Below are 21,634 nucleotides of genomic sequence, written 5' to 3' on the forward strand. Positions count from 1 at the left end.
ATGGAGTGTATGCCCGCGTTCATGTGTGGAACCACACACAGATTGTACAAAGTTAAATAAGTCAATGACATTCAGGAAGCTCCTGGGAAGCGACTCGTCTGGACGGCAGGTGTGAATATTAAAATCACCCACAATAAGGACACGATCATATTTGGGCAGGATTTCAGCCAGAAATTCAGAAAAGTCAGTTATAAAGTCTTTGTGGTACTTGGGTGGTCCATAGACGACGGCACACAGGACCACGTCAGAAAGACCCAGTTCCAACATGCACAGTTCCAAGCTTGAAAAGGAGGATTGCAGGCGGATCTGACGGCATTTGAAGTCATTTTTAAAAACGACTGCTAATCCTCCTCCTTTTCGACCGGAAGACCGCGAAGAATTAAAGTAGGAACACTACGGTGGCGAAAGTTCATTAAGAGGGGCGGACTCAGCGGTTCTCAGCCATGTCTCCGTCACACAGAGGAAGTCCAGTCCGAGGGAAGTGAAGAAATCCTTCAGGATAAAAGTTGCGTTCACAAGACCGAACCTGGCGGGGGCCAGCACGTCCAAGGCCGCAGCTAATCCGGGTGGCTAGATACCAACCAGCTAGCTAACCAGCTAACTAACAAGCTCATTAGGTAGCTACCAACTAGCCAGCTGAATAACAAGGTCATTAGGTAGATACCAACCAGCTAGCTAACCAGCTAACTAACAAGCTCATTATTTAGCTACCAACTAGCCAACTTAATAACAAGGTCAGTAGGTAGATACCAACCAGCTAGCTAACCAGCTAGCTAACCAGCTAACTAACAAGCTCATTATTTAGCTACCAACTAGCCAGCTGAATAACAAGGTCATTAGGTAGATACCAACCAGCTAGCTAACCAGTTAACTATCCAGCTCATTAGTAGCTACCAACTAGCCAACTTAATAACAAGGTCAGTAGGTAGATACAAACCAGCTAGCTAACCAGCTAACTAACAAGCTCATTAGGTAGCTACCAACTAGCCAACTTAATAACAAGGTCATTAGGTAGATACCAACCAGCTAGCTAACCAGCTAACTAACAAGCTCATTAGGTAGCTACCAACTAGCCAGCTGAATAACAAGGTCATTAGGTAGATAACAAACAGCTAGCTAACCAGCTAACTAACAAGCTCATTATTTAGCTACCAACTAGCCAGCTGAATAACAAGGTCATTAGATAGATACAACCAGCTAGCTAACTAACAAGCTCATTATTTAGCTACCAACTAGCCAGCTGAATAACAAGGTCATTAGGTAGATACCAACCAGCTAGCTAACCAGCTAACTAACAAGCTCATTATTTAGCTACCAACTAGCCAGCTGAATAACAAGGTCATTAGGTAGATACCAACCAGCTAGCTAACCAGCTAACTAACAAGCTCATTATTTAGCTACCAACTAGCCAGCTGAATAACAAGGTCATTAGGTAGATACCAACCAGCTACCTAACCAGCTAACAAACAAGCTCATTATTTAGCTACCAACTAGCCAGCTGAATAACAAGGTCATTAGGTAGGTACCAACCCGCTAGCTAACCAGTCATTTAGCAAGCTAACTAACTGAATTCAATTGATTTATTAGTTAACTTTGAACTTCCCGCCCACTTACTTAGTCAATTACACATCCTTAAATGCCAATAAGTACATACGCTAACTAGGTTATTAGATAGCAAACAACTTGCTGGTAAAACAGGCAGAATATATTCACAAGCGTCATGTTACAACAAGCAAAGTTAAAAATCATTAGCTACTGACAGAACTACCCAGCTAACTGACCAGATGATTGACTAACTAGCTGGATATCAACTTGTCAAGCAGCTTTTGCAAGGAATTTAGGGATTTCACCATCTACGCTCCGTAATATCATCAAAAGGTTCAGAGAATGTGGAGAAATCACTGCACGTAAGCCATGATATTACGCACCTTGGATCCCTCAGGCGCTACTGCATCAAAAAGCTACATCAGTGTGTAAAGGATATCACCACATGGGCTCAGGAACACTTCAGAAAACCACTGTCAGTAACTACAGTTGGTCGCTACATCTGTAAGTGCAAGTCAAAACTCTACTATGCAAAGCCACAGCCATTTATCAACAACACCCAGAAACGCTTCGCTGGGCCCGAGCTCATCTAAGATGGACTGATGCAAAGTGGAAAAGTCTTCTGTGGTCTGACGAGTCCACATTTCAAATTGTTTTTGGAAACTGTGGACCAAAGAGGAAAAGAACCATCCGGACTGTTCTAGGGTGAAAGTGTAAAAGGCAGCATGTGTGATGGTATGGGGGTGTGTTAGTGGCCAAGACATGGGTAACTTACACATCTGTGAAGGCACCATTAATGCTGAAAGGTACATACAGCTTTTGGAGCAACATATGTTGTTATCATGGACGCCCCTGCTTATTTCAGCAAAACGATGCCATTGAAAATGTGTGGTGCAATATGAAGGCTAAAATATGAGAAGGGAGACTGTTGAACAACTTAAGCTGTACATCAAGCAAGAATGGGAAAGAATTCCACTTCAAAAATGTGTCTCCTCACTTCCCAAACCTTTACTGCGTGTTGTTAAAAGGAAAGGCCATGTAACACAGTGGTGAACATGCCTTTTTTGCAATGTGTTGCTGCCATTTAATTCTAAGTTCATAATTATTTGCAAAAAAAAACAACCCAAAGTTTCTCAGTGTGAACATGAAATATCTTGTCTTTTTGAATCTTTGGCCATCTTTGATTTTGAGGGTAATGATTCGATTCTCACCTCATCTTGACTCAAAATCAATACTTTTTTAATAACATAGGGCACCAGTTCTATGATTAACTCAATTTCCTCCACAAAACAAATAAACAGCTCCGATAAATGTTTGCATAACTTCAAAGAAAACTGGCTTTGTTTAATAAAATGCTACCCAAACATTTAATAGAGCCAAATACAAAAGAAGGTGTAGAAGTATCCAATAAAGTCAATATAGATCATCTACATCAGGGGTCACCAACGCGGTGCCCGCGGGCACCAGGTAGCCCGTAAGGACCAGATGAGTAGCCCGCTGGCCTGTTCTAAAAATAGCTCAAATAGCAGCACTTACCAGTGAGCTGCCTCTATTTTTTAAATTGTATTTATTTACTAGCAAGCTGGTCTCGCTTTGCCCGACATTTTTAATTCTAAGAGAGACAAAACTCAAATAGAATTTGAAAATCCAAGAAAATATTTTAAAGACTTGGTCTTCACTTGTTTCAATAAATTCATTATTTTTTTTTACTTTGCTTCTTATAACTTTCAGAAAGACAATTTTAGACAAAAAATACAACCTTAAAAATGATTTTAGGATTTTTAAACACATATACCTTTTTACCTTTTAAATTCCTTCCTCTTCTTTCCTGACAATTTAAATCAATGTTCAAGTAAAAAAAATTTTTTTTATTGTAAAGAATAATAAATACATTTTAATTTAATTCTTCATTTTAGCTTCTGTTTTTTCGACGAAGAATATTTGTGAAATATTTCTTCAAACTTATTATGATTAAAATTCAAAAAAATTATTCTGGCAAATCTAGAAAATCTGTAGAATCAAATTTAAATCTTATTTCAAAGTCTTTTGAATTTCTTTTAAAAAAATTTGTTCTGGAAAATCTAGAAGAAATAATGATTTGTCTTTGTTAGAAATATAGCTTGGTCCAATTTGTTATATATTCTAACAAAGTGTAGATTGGATTTTAACCTATTTAAAACATGTCATCAAAATTCTAAAAGTAATCTTAATCAGGAAAAATTACTAATGATGTTCCATAAATTATTTTTTTAAGTTTTTCTCTTCTTTTATACGGTTGAATTTTGAATTTTAAAGAGTCGAAATTGAAGATAAACTATGTTTCAAAATTTAATTGTCATTTTTTTCGTGTTTTCTCCTCTTTTAAACCGTTCAATTAAGTGTAAATATCATTAATTATTAATAATAACATAGAGTTAAAGGTAAATTGAGCAAATTGGCTATTTCTGGCAATTTATTGAAGTGTGTATCAAACTGGTAGCCCTTCGCATTAATCACTACCCAAGAAGTAGCTCTTGCTTTCAAAAAGGTTGCTGACCCCTGGTCTACATCAACAATATGATTTTCCTGAGTGTAAATAAATAATAAAAAGACAAAAAAATATATGTATTTTTTTCAGTCAATTTTAAAAAAAAAATGCTTTTAATCGATTAAGAATGATTCCAAAATGAAATTGAGTGTAAAATGTTTGGCCAAAGCTAACGTGCATGGTTGAGTTGAGCGTGTAGAAAGCTCCTCGCCACACAACTTTTGACATCATGTTCCTGCTTTGTGGGGGGAAAAAAGGTGTTTTGCGTCATTCATCAGCACAGACAATGTGACAAATGCAACCCCCGCACATCACCCATGTGCTGGAGGTCCCTTTCAACAACGCTCCCATTCCGCCCCGTCAGGACTTTGCACAATAGGGCCACACGTCCTTTGGGGCGCCAGGTCAGGTATAAAAGCCCGGCGGCGACATGGTGTCCAAGCACGCAGTCCTTTGAACCTTCCAGCTGCAGCCATGACCATGGGCAAGGTAGGGCTTCGGAGGAACCATCTTCTGATGATCCACCTCACGGCCTTGTGTTTTCCAGATCATCTTCTACGAGGACAGGAACTTCCAGGGTCGTTCCTATGAGACCAGCAGCGACTGCGCCGACATGTCCTCCTACCTGAGCAGGTGCCTCTCTTGCCGGGTGGAGAGCGGCTGCTTCATGGTCTACGACCGCACAAACTACATGGGCAACCAGTTCTTTGTCAGGAGGGGCGAGTACTCCGACTACCAACGCATGAACATGAGCGACTGCATCCGGTCTTGCCGCATTATCCCCATGGTACTCACCTTGCACCGTGTCCCCCTCTTAGCTCAACGCCATTCGTTGACCTTTGCGTCTCTCCGTCCACAGCACAGAGGCCAGTTCCGGATCAGGATCTTCGAGCGGGAGAACATGAGCGGTCAGTCCAACGAGCTGCAGGAGGACTGCGACAACATCCTGGACCGCCTGCGCATGAGCGACTGCATGTCCTGCAACGTACTTGACGGCCACTGGCTGCTGTTCGAGCAGCCCAACTTCAAGGGCAAGATGATGTACCTGAGGCCCGGCGAGTACCGCAGCTTCAGGGACATGGGCATGAGTGGCACTCGCGTCATGAGCATGAGGCGCATCATGGACTCCTGTTCTTAGATGCAGAGGTTTTCAATAAAAATCCCTTTTAAATGTACTTCCTTGTGTGCTGTCTGCTCAAAGCAACACGACCATCCATCCATCCATTTCCTACCGCTTGTCCCTTTCACGGTTGCGGGAGGTGCTGGAGCCTATCTCAGCTGCATTCAGGATAAGGCGGGGTACACCCTGGACAAGTCACCACCTCATCAAAGGGCCAACACAGACAGACAACATTCACACACTAGGGACCATTCAGTGTTGCCAATCAACCTATCCCCAGGTGCATGTCTTTGGAGGTGGGAGGGGCCTATCCCCAGGTGCATGTCTTTGGAGGTGGGAGGGGCCTATCCCCAGGTGCATGTCCTTGGAGGTGGGAGGGGCCTATCCCCAGGTGCATGTCTCTGGAGGTGGGAGGAAACCAGAGTACCCGGGGGGAACCCACAGAGTCACGGGGTGAACATGCCAACTCCACACAGAAAGATCCAGAGCCCAGGACCGAACCCAGGACCTTCGTATTATGAGGCACACCCACTAACCCCTATTCCACCGTGCTGCCCGCAACACGACCAAAAAGACAGATAATGACAGTGTCCGCAGCACTCATGCAGCCCCTGACCACGCTTGACTGGAGACACAGTTACCTTGCACACAGTAATGGTTAAAAGACGGTACATACCCACAATTCACAGCGGCTCCGAAGGTGTTAGCAACTACAAAACACTATTATAAGGCTTGGAAGTGTGACGTAGTACACGCAATGCATTGTGGGTCATTGCGAGCCTCCGAATAACTTATTTACACGGCTGAACGCACAATCGTGGTCATGAGCGCTTCAGGGGGGAAAAGGATTTGGTGACATTGTTCTCATTTCCAGCGTGAAAGCATAGCCGAGGAACTCGGGTTAGTGAGTTAATGAAATAGCAGCTGTGGGACGATCAAACATCACTTTTAACGCCATCGCCTGGCACATGTTGGTGTCTATACGGCATTTTGAATCAAAGCTGGTTTCATTTAGTTTCTGTATCTAGTGGGCCGTTAGCGACAAACAACATACATTATTTTGGGAAAAAGCATGTTGTCTCTTTACTTTTAGTCCTGGCCTGGGTAAGCACAGAAATCAATGCCTATTATTTTCGGAAAAGAAGCGCAGTGTATTTGAGAGAAATAACGGGGCTTGCATTTTTTAGGGAAACCTGATTATGAAATGAGGGTGGGCATTCCCCAGTGGTGTGCCGTCAGAACCAGCAAGAACTTCTCTGCTGGCCTAACATAACCAGAAATCATCATCATAATTATAGATAAAAGTATTCATATTGTCCATCCATCCATCCATCTTCAACTGCTTATCCTGAATCGGGTCGCGGGACAACAGCTCCAGCAGAGACCCCCAGACTTCCCTCTCCAGAGCAACATTAGCAACTTCCTCCTGGGGAATCCCGAAGCGTTCACAGGCCAGAGAGGAGATGTAATCCCCCCATCTGGTCCTTGGCCTTCCGCGGGGTCTCCTCCCAGTGGGACGTGCAACGAGGACCTCCCTAGGGAGACGCTCGTGAGGCATCCGCACGAGATGCCCGAACCACCTAAGCTGGCTCCTTTCCAAGCGAAGGAGCAGCGGCTCTAGTCCGAGTCTCTCTCGGGTGACTGAACTTCTCACCCTATGTCTAAGGGAGATGCCAGCCACCCTTCTGAGGAAACTCATGTATCCCCGATCTTATTCTTTCGGTGATGACCCACACTTCATGACCATGGGTGAGAGTAGGAATGTAGATAGCTCGGTAGACCGAGAGCTTTGCTTTCTGGCTCAGCTCTTGTTTCGTCACAACGGTGCGGGAGAGAGACTGCAATACTGCCCTAGCTGCTCCCATTCTCCGGCTGATTTCCTTCTCCATCTTTCCCTCACTCGTGAACAAGACCCCGAGATACTTAAACTCCTCCACCTGGGACAGAGTCTCGTCCTCTACCTGGACTGTACAAACCATCATTCATATTCTCTTCATGTCATATTATGTTCCTTCCAGTGCTGTTGTTTTTAGTTTTGGTTTGTATCCAATCAGAATTCAGCTAGCTTATGTTGCCATGCTGTACCAAATCTGCCTTCAGAATCAACAATGTGTGTGCACATACAGTTGATAGATAATTGCCATAGCCAATCAGACCAGCAGTTGTTGTCAGTAAGGCCTTCTAGCTGGCCTCACCTTGAACGTGACATTTACGTGTCCTGGGATTGGATACTCACCGGAACCGTTAGCGGATGACTTAAAAAACACATACAGTTGATAGACAGTTGCGACAGCCAATCGGATCACAAGTTGTTGAGAGTAGCCTATCTAGGTAGCCTGATGTTAACGAGACTGTGATTGAATACTCACTTGTCAGTCCAAAGTGAGTATCCAATCACATGTTGCGATTTACTGAAGCAGGAAGTGTTGTGCAGTAGCCATACCGGGCTAGCAGAGAAATCACTGTTTTATCCCACAAAGAAGGAAAACAAAAGGTCGATTAGGTGGCAGATATATATTTGCGAAGCCAAACTACATCTTGTGAAACCATGTCGGTGATGAAATGGTGAAATGCTCTCCATTTCCACTCCAAATAAGCGACTACGAGCGGTACCACTGGCTTATATGCCGTCGAATGGGCGCTACAAATTGTGAGTTCAAATATTTTCGTCAGGTTCAATCACTGATGACATCTATTAAACAAGACAAGAAACAAAGAATCAAACAGAGACAGAATTCAATGTGGTTCAGTGAGGAGAAACGTGCACATCTGTACCCTTGAACAGTGTCATTACGTTCTGCCAAAAGATTGGTAAACAGTTCACAGAAAAGGTCAGTTCAAAAAAGTGTTCATAAAACAGTTGAAAAAGGAGGTTCAAAAAGAGGTTGTCTGGAAATTGGGCAGATCCTGACTTCTCTCCGCTTTGAAGTCCTTGGTTTAGAACAATATCTTTCTGTTGATTACCATCCATGAAAGAAAACAGAAAACCCTTCATGTTGCTTTCTCCTTTACACAGTGGAGTTTTACGAGCCTTCCTCTTGGTAGGTTTCAAAGACAGCTTTTGTCTTCGATGTAACACAAAGTTTTTGTGATCAATCAATCGATCAATGTTTATTTATATAGCCCTAAATCACAAGTGTCTCAAAGGGCTGTACAAGCCACAAGGACATCCTCGGTACAGAGCCCACATACGGGCAAGGAAAAACTCACCCCAGTGGGACGTCGGTGAATGACTATGAGAAACCTTGGAGAGGACCGCATATGTGGTTAACCCCCCCCCCCCCCCCCCCCCCAGGGGATAATTTAGAAACAATTATTCTAACAATTGTATTTCTTTATTTTTTCATGTTTATTATGTTTTTTGCCATTTTAATGTTGACAGTACCACATAAGATATTTTCATTGCTGGTGCGGGTTTATTGATTTTTAAATGCGCCAGAAAATAACCTGTGTTTGTACACTGTTGATGTGATCCAATGCTCCAGTAAATGTGTTCCTGTATAGCAGGGGTCACCAACGTGGTCCCACTTCCAAAAACATGCACCTACCTGGTGCCCGCGGGCACCAGGTAGCCCGTAAGGACCAGATGAGTAGCCCGCTGGCCTGTTCTAAAAATAGCTCAAATAGCAGCACTTACCAGTGAGCTGCCTCTATTTTTTAAATTTTATTTATTTACTAGCAAGCTGGTCTCGCTTTGCCCGACATTTTTAATTCTAAGAGAGACAAAACTCAAATAGAATTTGAAAATCCAACAAAATATTTGAAAGACTTGGTCTTCACTTGTTTAAATAAATTCATTATTTTTTTTACTTTGCTTCTTATAACTTTCAGAAAGACAATTTTAGAGAAAAAATACAACCTTAAAAATGATTTTAGGATTTTAAACACATATACCTTTTTACCTTTTAAATTCCTTCCTCTTCTTTCCTGACAATTTAAATCAATGTTCAAGTAAATGTATTGTTTTTATTGTAAAGAATAATAAAAAAAAAAAAATTTAATTCTTCATTTTAGCTTCTGTTTTTTCGACGAAGAATATTTGTGAAATATTTCTTCAAACTTATTATGATTAAAATTCAAAAAAATTATTCTGGCAAATCTAGAAAATCTGTAGAATCCAATTTAAATCTTATTTCAAAATCTTTTGAATTTCTTTTAAAATTTTTGTTCTGGAAAATCTAGAAGAAATAATGATTTGTCTTAGTTAGAAATATAGCTTGGTCCAATTTGTTATATATTCTAACAAAGTGTAGATTGGATTTTAACCTATTTAAAACATGTCATCAAAATTCTAAAATTAATCTTAATTAGGAAAAATCACTAATGATGTTCCATAAATTATTTTTTTAATTTTTTCAAAAAAATTCGAATTAGCTAGTTTTTCTCTTCTTTTTTTCGGTTGAATTTTGAATTTTAAAGAGTCGAAATTGAAGATAAACTATGTTTCAAAATTTAATTGTCATTTTTTTCGTGTTTTCTCCTCTTTTAAACCGTTCAATTAAGTGTAAATATCATTAATTATTAATAATAACATAGAGTTAAAGGTAAATTGAGCAATTTGGCTATTTCTGGCAATTTATTGAAGTGTGTATCAAACTGGTAGCCCTTCGCATTAATCACTACCCAAGAAGTAGCTCTTGCTTTCAAAAAGGTTGGTGACCCCTGGTATACAACACAAATACAACGTTGAAACAACATGCTTTTTGACGACGTTTAATCAATGTTGGGTTCTGATTTGATTTTGATTTTTATGAAGGATCCCCATTAGCTGGTTGCCTCAACAACCCACTAGTCTTCCTGGGGTCCACGAATCAATACAATTACAAGTAAAAGCATATAGTTATAACTACACAATACATTAAAAAAAATTAAAAAATAAAAGCATCAATAAGAAAACAAGCAAACAATTTACAGTCACAGAATAATAATTACCATATAAATATAACTACACAATATAAAACCAAATAAATCATCAACGAGCAAACTAATTTAATGACTCGGATAAAATATGACTCTCTTTTTAAAAACCTGTTTACAACCTGATATGCTGACAACACAGCTAATGGTTGTGGCTGTCAAGTTGTGGACAACCTGATATGCTGACAACACAGCTAATGGTTGTAGCTGTCAAGTTGTGGACAACCTGATATGCTGACAACACAGCTAATGGTTGTAGCTGTCGAGTTGTGGACAACCTGATATGCTGACAACACAGCTAATGGTTGTAGCTGTCGAGTTGTGGACAACCTGATATGCTGACAACACAGCTAATGGTTGTGGCTGTCAAGTTGTGGACAACCTGATATGCTGACAACACAGCTAATGGTTGTAGCTGTCAAGTCTTTGCAGAACAACTTAGTTTCAGTTCAGTTCTAACTTGGAGGAATGACCCAGGGTGCGATGAAGTGTTTTCATGTTGTAGCGGCAATACCACGGAGCGGTGAGGACTGTAACATACACTCAAGGTGCGGCTGAAACAAGTGATCTGTTATTTCATTTTGAGAGGTATTATGTTTTTTTGTTGTTGTTTTTCCAAGATGGTGGCAGGAGCTCTGTGCTCTTGTGTCATCCTTTTGTGTTCCTGATGTTTCCCTCTTGTTTTCATGTGGGTTTTTTGCCTTTTGGTTGGGGACCCTATGGGACTGTGTGACAAAGGGTGGCACTTTTGTGACTCCTGTGGTGCTTTTTTGTGAACTTCTGGATCTGCCTCCCGGGAGCCTTTTGGCCATGGAGACCAGCTGCTGGGTCTCTGCCACACCAGAGTCTGTTTGGAGAGACTGGAGGAGATGTGGATGAAGAGACAGGACTGCAGAGTTTGGAGAGACTGGAGGAGATGTGGATGAAGAGACAGGACTGCAGAGTTTGGAGAGACTGGAGGAGATGTGGATGAAGAGACAGGACTACAGAGTTTGGAGTGACTGGAGGAGATGTGGATGAAGAGACAGGACTACAGAGTTTGGAGAGACTGGAGGAGATATGGATGAAGAGACAGGACTACAGAGTTTGGAGAGACTGGAGGAGATATGGATGAAGAGACAGGACTACAGAGTTTGGAGAGACTGGAGGAGATGTGGATGAAGAGACAGGACTACAGAGTTTGGAGAGACTGGAGGAGATGTGGATGAAGAGACAGGACTGCAGAGTTTGGAGAGACTGGAGGAGATGTGGATGAAGAGACAGGACTGCAGAGTTTGGAGAGACTGGAGGAGATGTGGATGAAGAGACAGGACTACAGAGTTTGGAGAGACTGGAGGAGATGTGGATGAAAAGACAGGACTGCAGAGTTTGGAGAGACTGGAGGAGATATGGATGAAGAGACAGGACTAGAGAGTTTGGAGAGACTGGAGGAGATATGGGTGAAGAGACAGGACTAGAGAGTTTGGAGAGACTGGAGGAGATGTGGATGAAGAGACAGGACTACAGAGTTTGGAGAGACTGGAGGAGATATGGATGAAGAGACAGGACTACAGAGTTTGGAGAGACTGGAGGAGATATGGATGAAGAGACAGGACTAGAGAGTTTGGAGAGACTGGAGGAGATATGGGTGAAGAGACAGGACTAGAGAGTTTGGAGAGACTGGAGGAGATGTGGATGAAGAGACAGGACTGCAGAGTTTGGAGAGACTGGAGGAGATGTGGATGAAGAGACAGGGCTGTGGAGCTGGACAAGCTTCCCAGTGTCTTGGCTGAATGAGCAGGTATCGGACACCTCGGTCTCCTTGGACGTATCCTCGCTCATCCATGCGGACTGGACACTGGCCGAGAGTTAGTGGGTGGCCGAGGGTAGAGTTGGCTCTCTTGGTTGCTTTGTTGTGTCTGCTCCTGTCTCTGGCCATGCTCCCCCCCTTTAATGTCCTTTGTGTTCTTTGATGTTTCCCTCTTACACATGTGCTTAGGCTATGAGTTTTCTTCTTCCTTGGCCTGTTCCTTTCTCTGTTTCTCACCTTTTTTGTAAGGGGCGCCGGAAGTTGGCAGACCCGTCAGCGATTCTGTTGTATTTGTCTGCTAATGAATGGGATTGTTCTGAAAATCTTGATTTCCCCTTGGGGATTACTAAAGTATTTCTGATTATTCAGGAGGTGATAGACAGGTTTTTATGCTGTAACTGTGAAAATATCCAACTTGTTTACCACAGTCAGGCCCGGAACTAATTGGCTGCTATAAACGAGGGACAACTGTACAGTAAACACTCGATTCTCGATCAACGCCATTCCAAATTGACCAGGATCTGGGTCTAGGGCCGGATGGATACCATATACTAGAGAATGTTGAATAAGTACCACTTGCTTTTGGTTATGTAGTGACACAAGGCAAGCCCAGGTAGTTATGAAGAATTGTATTTATTCAAGCCAAGTGGAGAATTCCTAGCACATGTCGGTGATGCGCCTCAAGCTCATGAGCCTGATGCCGCTCATGCCCATCTCCCTCAGGCTCCGGTGCTCGCCGGGCCTCACGTAGATCACCCTGCCCCGGAAGTTGGGTTGCTCGTACATCAGCCATTGGCCCTCCAACACCTGGCAGGACAGGATGTCGTTCATGCGGAAGCGCTCCATGATGTTGTCGCAGTCCTCCTGCAGCTCGTTGGACTGGCCGCTCATGTTCTCCCGCTCGAAGATCTTGATCCGGAACTGGCCTCTGTGCTGTAATTTCAATCCAATTGTAAGCAAACCATCTTAGGTGAGATTCTGCCCGAGCATTGAGACGCCTTACAGATGGGATCATTCTGCAGGATCTGATGGAGTCCATGGTCGTTCCCATGCTCATCAGGCGCTGCATGTCGTGGTACTCGCCCCTCTTGAGGAACAGCTGCAGCCCCATGAAGTTGGGGCGCTCGTAGACCATGAAACAGCCGCTCTCCACCCGGCAGGACTGGCAGCGGCTCAGGAAAGACGTCAGCTCGGCGCAGTCGCTCATGCAGTCATAGGAGCGGCCCTGGAAGTTCTTCTCCTCGAAAAGGATGATCTGAAAAGACAAGGTGGATCAGCTCTTTGGGTCACCAAGCTGACAAGTCCTGTTACCTTGCCCATGGTGGTGGTCGAGGTGGTTCCTGGTGGAAGGTTTCAACTTGCTCTGCCAACTCCATGATTCCAAGGCCTATTTATACAGACTCCCCTTGTCATTCAAATGTGCAAAGCTGATGAGTCGGCAGACTTGACTTTTGCTGAACAGGGCCTGTAAACCAGTAACAATGCTTCTCCGGCCATACATTTCTGCCTGGAGTTGTCTGCATTATGTGCGCGCTGCCGGGCTTTGTGGCTTTGTGCGCGCTCGCTCAGTCAGAAGCTTCTGCACATATGCAGGAGGAATGAATGCCTCCACTGGATGATCGACTGACTGGATGGACTACATATAGTAGTGACACATTCTAGATCCTTCAAGTCCACTTGGACAACCTCAAATATGCCACAGTTTTGTGTTCATCTTTCGTATTCTTGTACGTTATTACACTGGTGGACACTTAGCAGTCGGCATGCAACAATAATGAACATTTCATCTCGCAGGTTTTAGACTGTTTGTTAATGATGAAGACTAAACAAATGTTGCTTTTAATGGGGAAAGGCGTTAAAGTAGCAGTTATATCCTAATTTGGGGTTCATTGGATGTATTAACCCATATACTGTATATATATATATAAATCTACATATATATATATATATATATATATATATATACACTACCGTTCAAAAGTTTGGGGTCGCATTGAAATGTCCTTATTTTTGAAGGAAAAGCACTGTACTTTTCAATGAAGATAACTTTAAACTAGTCTTAACTTTACAGAAATACACTCTATACATTGCTAACGTGGTAAATGACTATTCTAGCTGCAAATGTCTGCTTTTTGGTGCAATATCTACATAGGCCCATTTCCAGCAACTATCACTCCAGTGTTCTAATGGTACAATGTGTTTGCTCATTGGCTCAGAAGGCTAATTGATGATTAGAAAACCCTTGTGCAATCATGTTCACACATCTGAAAACACTTTAGCTCCTTACAGAAGCTACAAAACTGACCTTCCTTTGAGCAGATTTGAGTTTCTGGAGCATCACATTTGTGGGGTCAATTAAACGCTCAAAATGGCCAGAAAAAGAGAACTTTCATCTGAAACTCCACAGTCTATTCTTGTTCTTAGAAATGAAGGCTATTCCACTAAATTGTTTGGGTGACCCCAAACTTTTGAACGGTAGTGTATATATACAACTATGGTACCAGGTTAGCCCTAAGAGGTGCTTTCACCCGTCTTAAACCCAAAAGTGATGTTTTGAAAAAGACTGTAATGTATAGGGCAATCACTTACTGGAATCGACTTCCACAATATTTGGTATCAATCACCAGCAGAGTGGGTTTTAAGAGGAGAAGTATTGCGGAAAGAGATTATTCTAGATTGTACCTAATGTCATGACTGTTTTTATTGACTATTTTATTGATTATGGGACAAGCAGTAGAAAATGGTGAATGGAACTTTTTTTCGTCACTTACTGTTTGTCTTTGGTACACTAATGTATATATTTTAGGCCATTGGTTCTTTGTTTTATTTTTATTTTTTTGCAAAAATATATATATATATATCTATTTTTATATTGCTCTTTTTATCTTTGGTATGAACAATATTATGTAAACTCGAAGTTATTATTATTTTTTTGGTTCTTTGTTGTTGCTATTTTTGTATTACAACATTTTATTATTTGATCATGTTGTACTGCATTTTAATCTTTTGTTTTGTGATTGTGTGATGTTTTTTGCCTGGACCCCAGGAAGAATAGTCTCCACTGCGGTGTAGACTAATGGGGATCCTTAATAAACTAAACTAAACTAAATATATACATACATAATACATAATAAATAATAGACAATATCTTTACAAATGATTTAGGGATTCACATCACTACTGGGTTAGTGATAAATGACATAAGTGATCATCTGCCTATATTTGCAATATTTGACTATCAATTCCCTAAAAGAACATATCATCAAATACTTAAGAGGAAAAGAAGTGTCAATCATATTAACAAGTTGAGGAATGAGCTATTGAAACAAGAGTGGAAAAAGGTGTACACACACGACATAAACACGGCCTATGATTCTTTTCTTAAACATGATATTACTCTGTATAACAAGCATTGTCCTGAGGCTCCATGCACATGTAAACAAAGGCAAAATAATGCACCTTGGATGATAAACAGTTTGAAAAATGCATGTAAAAAGAAAAATAGACTTTCTAAGGAGTTTATCAAATCAAGAACAGAGAATGCTGAAAAAGGCTATAAGAACTGCAAAAACAAGTTGACCAATATATTGAGACAAGCAAAAAGGGAATATTATAAAAGAATGTTGCATGGAAATAAAAATAACATAAAGGCTACATGGAATATTTTGAATAAAGCAATACGGAATAGGACAAGGCAAACAGAACTACCTAGATATTTAAAAAAAAGATAATATGTTCATTGAAAACAAAGATGAAATTGCCAATGAATTAAATCAATTCTTTGTAAATGTAGGACCTAGCTTAGCAAACAAAATACCAAGAGCTAATGATCAATCAGGGGGTGTCTGGAAAAGGTAAAATAGGGTTATGCAGTCAATGTTTCTTAGTCAAGTGACTGAAAATGAAATATTATCTGTGGTTTATAAAGTAAAAAACAAGACCTCAACAGACAATGAGGGTATTGACATGAAAAGAATAAAAAACACAATTGATCGCATCATTAAACCATTACATTATATCATTAATTGTTCTTTTAAAGTAGGAGTTTTCCCAGACATTATGAAAACAGCTAAGGTCATACCTTTATTTAAAACCGGAGATAAACATACATTTGGTCATTATAGACCAGTATCTCTCTTATCTCAATTTTCAAAAGTGCTTGAAAAACTGTTTGTTAATAAATTAGACTGCTTTATTGAAAAACAACAATGATTAAATGAAAGTCAGTCTGGATTTGGATCAAATAAGTCTACGAGCTTGGCCATCATGAACATTATTGACTGCAATTGATCAAAATAAATACACAATAGGAGTGTTCATTGGTTTAAAGAAGGCATTCGACACTATAGATCAGGGGTCACCAACACGGTGCCCGCGGGCACCAGGTAGCCCGTAAGGACCAGATGAGTAGCCCGCTGGCCTGTTCTAAAAATAGCTCAAATAGCAGCACTTACCAGTGAGCTGCCTCTATTTTTTAAATTGTATTTATTTACTAGCAAGCTGGTCTCGCTTTGCCCGACATTTTTAATTCTAAGAGAGACAAAACTCAAATAGAATTTGAAAATCCAAGGAAATATTTTAAAGACTTGGTCTTCACTTGTTTAAATAAATTCATAATTTTTTTACTTTGCTTCTCATAACTTTCAGAAAGACAATTTTAGAGAAAAAATACAACCTTAAAAATGATTTTAGGATTTTTAAACACATATACCTTTTTACCTTTTAATTTCCTCCCTCTTCTTTCCTGACAATTTAAATCAATGTTCAAGTATTTTTTATTTTTTTTATTGTAAAGAATAATAAATACATTTTAATTTAATTCTTCATTTTAGCTTCTGTTTTTTCAACGAAGAATATTTGTGAAATATTTCTTCAAACTTATTATGATTAAAATTCAAAAAGAATATTCTGGCAAATCTAGAAAATCTGTAGAATCAAATGTAAATCTTATTTCAAAGTCTTTTGAATTTCTTTTAAAATTTTTGTTCTGGAAAATCTAGAAGAAATAATGATTTGTCTTTGTTAGAAATATAGCTTGGTCCAATTTGTTATATATTCTAACAAAGTGTAGATTGGATTTTAACCTATTTAAAACATGTCATCAAAATTCTAAAATTAATCTTAATCAGGAAAAATTACTAATGATGTTCCATAAATTATTTTTTTAATTTTTTCTCTTCTTTTTTTCGGTGGAATTTTAAAGAGTCGAAATTGAAGATGTTTCAAAATTTAATTGTCATTTTTTTAGTGTTTTCTCCTCTTTTAAACCGTTCAATTAAGTGTAAATATCATTAATTATTAATAATAAAATAGAGTTAAAGGTCAATTGAGCAAATTGGCTATTTCTGGCAATTTATTGAAGTGTGTATCAAACTGGTAGCCCTTTGCATTAATCACTACCCAAGAAGTAGCTCTTGCTTTCAAAAAGGTTGGTGACCCCTGATCTAGGCGGAGCCAAAACGAAAGTGACAGTAACGTGGGTTGGGCGACTTGAAGGCAGATCCGTATAGCAGTCTTCTGCTGTGTGGGCTATGTCTTGTGTTTATTTACTGTTGTAGTCATTCCCAGCTGAATATCAGGTCACCCCCGGCTCTCACAGCATCTTCCCTATCTGAATAGCTTCCACTCCCCACTAGTCCTTCACTCTCACTTTCCTCATCCACAAATCTTTCATCCTCGCTCAAATTAACGGGGAAATTGTCGCTTTCTCTGTCCGAATCTCTCTCACTTCATGCGGCCATCATTGTAAACAATAGGGAACTTTGCGTATATGTTCAACTGACTACGTCACGCTACTTCCGGTAGGGGCAAGCCTTTTTTTTTATCAGATACCAAAAGTTGCGATCTTTATCGTCGTTGTTCTATACTAAATCCTTTCAGCAAAAATATGGCAATATCGCAAAATGATCAAGTATGACACATAGAATGGATCTGCTATCCCCGTTTAAATAAAAAAAATTCATTTCAGTAGGCCTTTAAACAGCTGTGTCAAATCAAGGAGTACAAAAGACGCCAGCGCAGAGTGGAGAAAGCTTTGGTTCATTACAGATAACACAGAGTTGTGCCAAAAGTGTACCAAAACCAAAAGCTGAACGGACAGCCGGTAAGTTTGCACTGTATTTCTGGGTGTGGCGCACCTGTTGCGCTGGTGAGATCGGGGGGGGGGGGGTTGCATGTAGCGTGCTTAGTCTGGAGGCTCAATACACACGGTGTTTTGTGTAACTGTTGTTTAGTAAGGAAGTGTTGTGATTCTTTGCTTAGTTTGATAAATGTTGGAGCAGTTTGCTTCATCAGGAGGGTGAAGTCGCTCAGTGTTGGATTGAACGGTGTTGGGTCATTGGCTGCTGGTGAGGGCATAGAAAAGGGTATTTTTCTACCAGCAGACAGCGTTTAAGATTGAGTGTTTCACTGTTAAATTAATAATATATTTATATTGGATATGGATTTGAAATATGTATCTAACATAGCTGGTTAATTGGTTATGTATTTATGTATTTGCATATTGGGTTTTCTGCTGCATTTATCTATTGTGTTTCTGCTGTTAAATGTACTTTATATGTATCTTGGTGCATTTATGTTGACACCATTTATTTCAAATCTGAATTAACATAAAGGGAAAATATTAATCCATTGTCTTGCGCTTGTTTAATTGTTAAGTGTTTGATAGCCTGATTAATAATTGTAAATTATGGGATTGATAATTGATTGATATTTTACAGCATGTTAATCTTGTGGTGTTTTGTCCTTCAAGGTTTTTCACCTACTAAAGAAGCTAAAGACAGCTAAAGAAACTAAAGTCTACTAACACTGCTAAAGACTGCTAAAAAAGACTAAAGAAGAAAAAAGAAGCTGTTTCTTCGTTGGAAAAACTTGCAAACTAAAGGAAAATAAAAGGAAAAAAGTAACTCCGGTCTGGTCTTTTGAGTGAAATCCAGAATCCACATTCAGCATTGGTACATCCCTTCAAGTGTGGGAGAAGCACAGTGAAAAAAGCAAAACACTTGACAAGCACTTACCAGTGAGCTGCCTCTATTTTTTAAATGTTATTTATTTACTAGCAAGCTGGTCTGGCTTTGCTCGACATTTTTAATTCTAAGAGAGACAAAACTCAAAAAAAATTAAAAAATCCAAGAAACTATTTTAAAGACTTGGTCTTCACTAACTGACAAAGAAACAGATCACAGATTTGGTGTCCAGTTCAAAGTGTGACATGATTTATTTAAACATTTAAGAGTTGACTTTTGTATTTGACATGAGTTATTATTTGTACAAACATGGTGCAAAGTCATTCATGATTTGTTCAAAAATGTTAGTGGCTAGCTAGTTAAAATGGGATATTGTGATTTCACAAGACTGTCTTAGAAGTGATCATTTGAAAATGTTCAATTTGAAAAATGTGCACTTAGAGAAAATATAAAAATTAAGTGTTGCATATTGATATTTATCTGTTTCTATATATATTTATTGTGCGAAATCATTAAGATGATCAGTGTTTCCACAAAGATAAATATCATTAATTATTAATAATAACATAGAGTTAAAGGTAAATTGAGCAAATTGGCTACTTCTGGCAATTTATTGAAGTGTGTATCAAACTGGTAGCCCTTCGCATTAATCACTACCCAAGAAGTAGCTCTTGCTTTCAAAAAGGTTGGTGACCCCTGATATATACAGTATGTATATACAGTATCAATGTTCCCTCTAATGTTTCGTGTGTGTGAGCAAACACACAAACACTCTGAGCATTGAGTGGAATACAGACGTGGTCATACCAGCAGCACATTTGTCTCGAACCTCACATAACAATTGAAATGCCTTATTATTGTAATCAAGTGACAGTAGTCAATTTCAAGAGATTATTTTCTAATATATGTGATTTGGCCCACTTAGATATTGTTTTTTTTTAATCAGCTATGCACTATAGTATTTTATGCCTGGGTGGAAAGACTGTGTACCCCTTTCAGAGATCACATCGGCAACCCAAAATGTTGAAAGAGTCATATTGGACCAAAAATACAAAAAAAAATCGGTCTGGAGCCGCAAAAAATTAAAAGCCATATTACATACAAATAGTGTGTCATTGATTGATTGATTGATTGAGACTTATATTAGTAGATTGCACAGTACAGTACATATTCCGTACAATTGACCACTAAATGTTAACACCCCAATAAGTTTTTCAACGTTAATCAATTCATGGTAAATGAGATATAAATTGAATTAAGAGGACTTAAAGGAAACTAAATGAGCTCAAATATAGCTACAAATGAGGCATAATGATGCAATATGTACATACAGCTAGCCTAAATAGCATGTTAGCATAGATTAGCTTGCAGTCAAGCAGTGACCAAATATGTCTGATTAGCACTCCACACAAGTCAATAACATCAACAAAACTCACCTTTGTGTGAGTTGCACAACGTTAAAAGTTGGTGGACAAAATGAGACAGAAAAAGAAGTGGCATAAAACACGTCCTAGAAAGTCGGAGAAAGTTATACATGTAAACAAACTACGGTGAGTTCAAGGACCGCCAAAATGAGTAGGACAAAAGGGCGCTCGCCAAATACTGGAATCAGTGAAGCATGTTTAATATAAACAGTGTGATTTATAACAATTAGGGAGGTTTGTGTCATGTTTGTCGTCCTACAGAAACCATATCAAAACAAAAATGTTCCCCTCATCTTTTTCCATGTATCATACATTTTTGAAAAAGCTCCAGAGAGCCACTAGGGCGGCGCTAAAGAGCCACATGCGGCTCTTTAGCCGCGGGTTGCCGACCCCTGGCCTAAAACATTCACATGTTGCATGAGATGAAGTGTTTATTAACTTTCTGTCTGTAAAATAAATGTTTTTATTAGCAATTCTGTAATCTACTAGACATAATTTCATGGTTAATATCCAAAAATGTACATTCTTAATAAATGACAGTAGAATAAGCACACATCTGATTGAGGAGTCATAGTAAAACGACCTGGAATTTCCACTTCTTTTAGGTGTTGGAGATGTCCAACTTTGTGTGTGGCAGTAAACGCATCAGTGGCTAATTGCCGTAGTGCAAGGGTGTCCAAACTTTTTCCACTGAGGGCCGCACACGGAAATATTAAAGCATGTGGGGGCCATTTTGATCTTTTTCATTTTCAAACCATAACAAAATATATGCATTTTTTATTTATTTGACCTTTAGGGGTCCCGGGGACCATAAAGGGTCTCAGTCATTAAAATGTTCAAAATAAGTCAGAATATTATTATTTTTTTTAAATTATTTAACGCTTACAGTAAATCTCTATTTTAACTTCAAGTTGATATAAAGTAATACAAATTAAAAAAAATGTTTTATGGCTTTTCTGACAAAAACTACTTTGTTTTTTTATAGTAAAACTGAAATATGCAGTATTTAGTAATTAGAGCCCTAAAAGATCAATAATGCAGGACATCATTGATTTTAATTATTTTATATTTTTGCGTAATCACAGTGAAAAGATCAATTAAAAAATCACTAAATATATTTGGGATCCAAAAGGTGACCCACTCATAAAGTGATACATTTTTATTCGGTTTTTCTTTGACTTTCAACACTTAAGTTACAAGATCAACTTCAGATATATCTGTCCATTTTATGCTGGAACTATTATTTTCTTTGTTTTATGCGCTTTTGTCAAAGAAAACATTGATGTCTTTACATGACTACTACACAATACATGCAATATTTACCACATAAAACATTTTAAAGTGAAA

The 21,634-nt window shown here is 39.4% G+C and overlaps 2 protein-coding genes across 2 annotated transcripts; one reads left to right on the top strand and one right to left on the bottom strand.

Annotated features, from left to right (window-relative positions):
- Nucleotides 1-2,326: 2,326 nt before the first annotated feature.
- Nucleotides 2,327-5,247, top strand: LOC133664241 (gamma-crystallin M3-like). Its single transcript, XM_062068738.1, has 4 exons — nt 2,327-2,351; nt 4,437-4,561; nt 4,620-4,859; nt 4,932-5,247. Exons 1-4 carry the CDS (start codon nt 2,342-2,344, stop codon nt 5,208-5,210), a joined length of 654 nt encoding a protein of 217 aa, XP_061924722.1. The 5' UTR covers nt 2,327-2,341; the 3' UTR covers nt 5,211-5,247.
- A 7,263-nt stretch (nt 5,248-12,510) lies between these two features.
- On the bottom strand, nt 12,511-13,280 carry LOC133664246 (gamma-crystallin M1-like). Its single transcript, XM_062068745.1, has 3 exons — nt 13,210-13,280; nt 12,902-13,153; nt 12,511-12,831 (listed from the first exon to the last, which is right to left on the bottom strand). Exons 1-3 carry the CDS (start codon nt 13,216-13,218, stop codon nt 12,556-12,558), a joined length of 537 nt encoding a protein of 178 aa, XP_061924729.1. The 5' UTR covers nt 13,219-13,280; the 3' UTR covers nt 12,511-12,555.
- Between the last annotated feature and the right edge of the window lie 8,354 nt (nt 13,281-21,634).

The sequence above is a fragment of the Entelurus aequoreus genome, linkage group LG14 (assembly GCF_033978785.1).
Source record: "Entelurus aequoreus isolate RoL-2023_Sb linkage group LG14, RoL_Eaeq_v1.1, whole genome shotgun sequence".
Taxonomy (NCBI): Eukaryota; Metazoa; Chordata; class Actinopteri; order Syngnathiformes; family Syngnathidae; genus Entelurus; species Entelurus aequoreus.

Bases quoted from the DNA above. Each gene is read 5' to 3' on its own strand.
- LOC133664246 (XM_062068745.1), bottom strand. The intron at 12,832-12,901 runs GTAAGGCGTCTC...TTGAAATTACAG, and splicing joins CCTGCAGAATGATCCCATCT to CACAGAGGCCAGTTCCGGAT.
- LOC133664241 (XM_062068738.1), top strand. The intron at 4,562-4,619 runs GTAGGGCTTCGG...TGTGTTTTCCAG, and splicing joins CAGCCATGACCATGGGCAAG to ATCATCTTCTACGAGGACAG. The intron at 4,860-4,931 runs GTACTCACCTTG...CTCCGTCCACAG, and splicing joins CTTGCCGCATTATCCCCATG to CACAGAGGCCAGTTCCGGAT.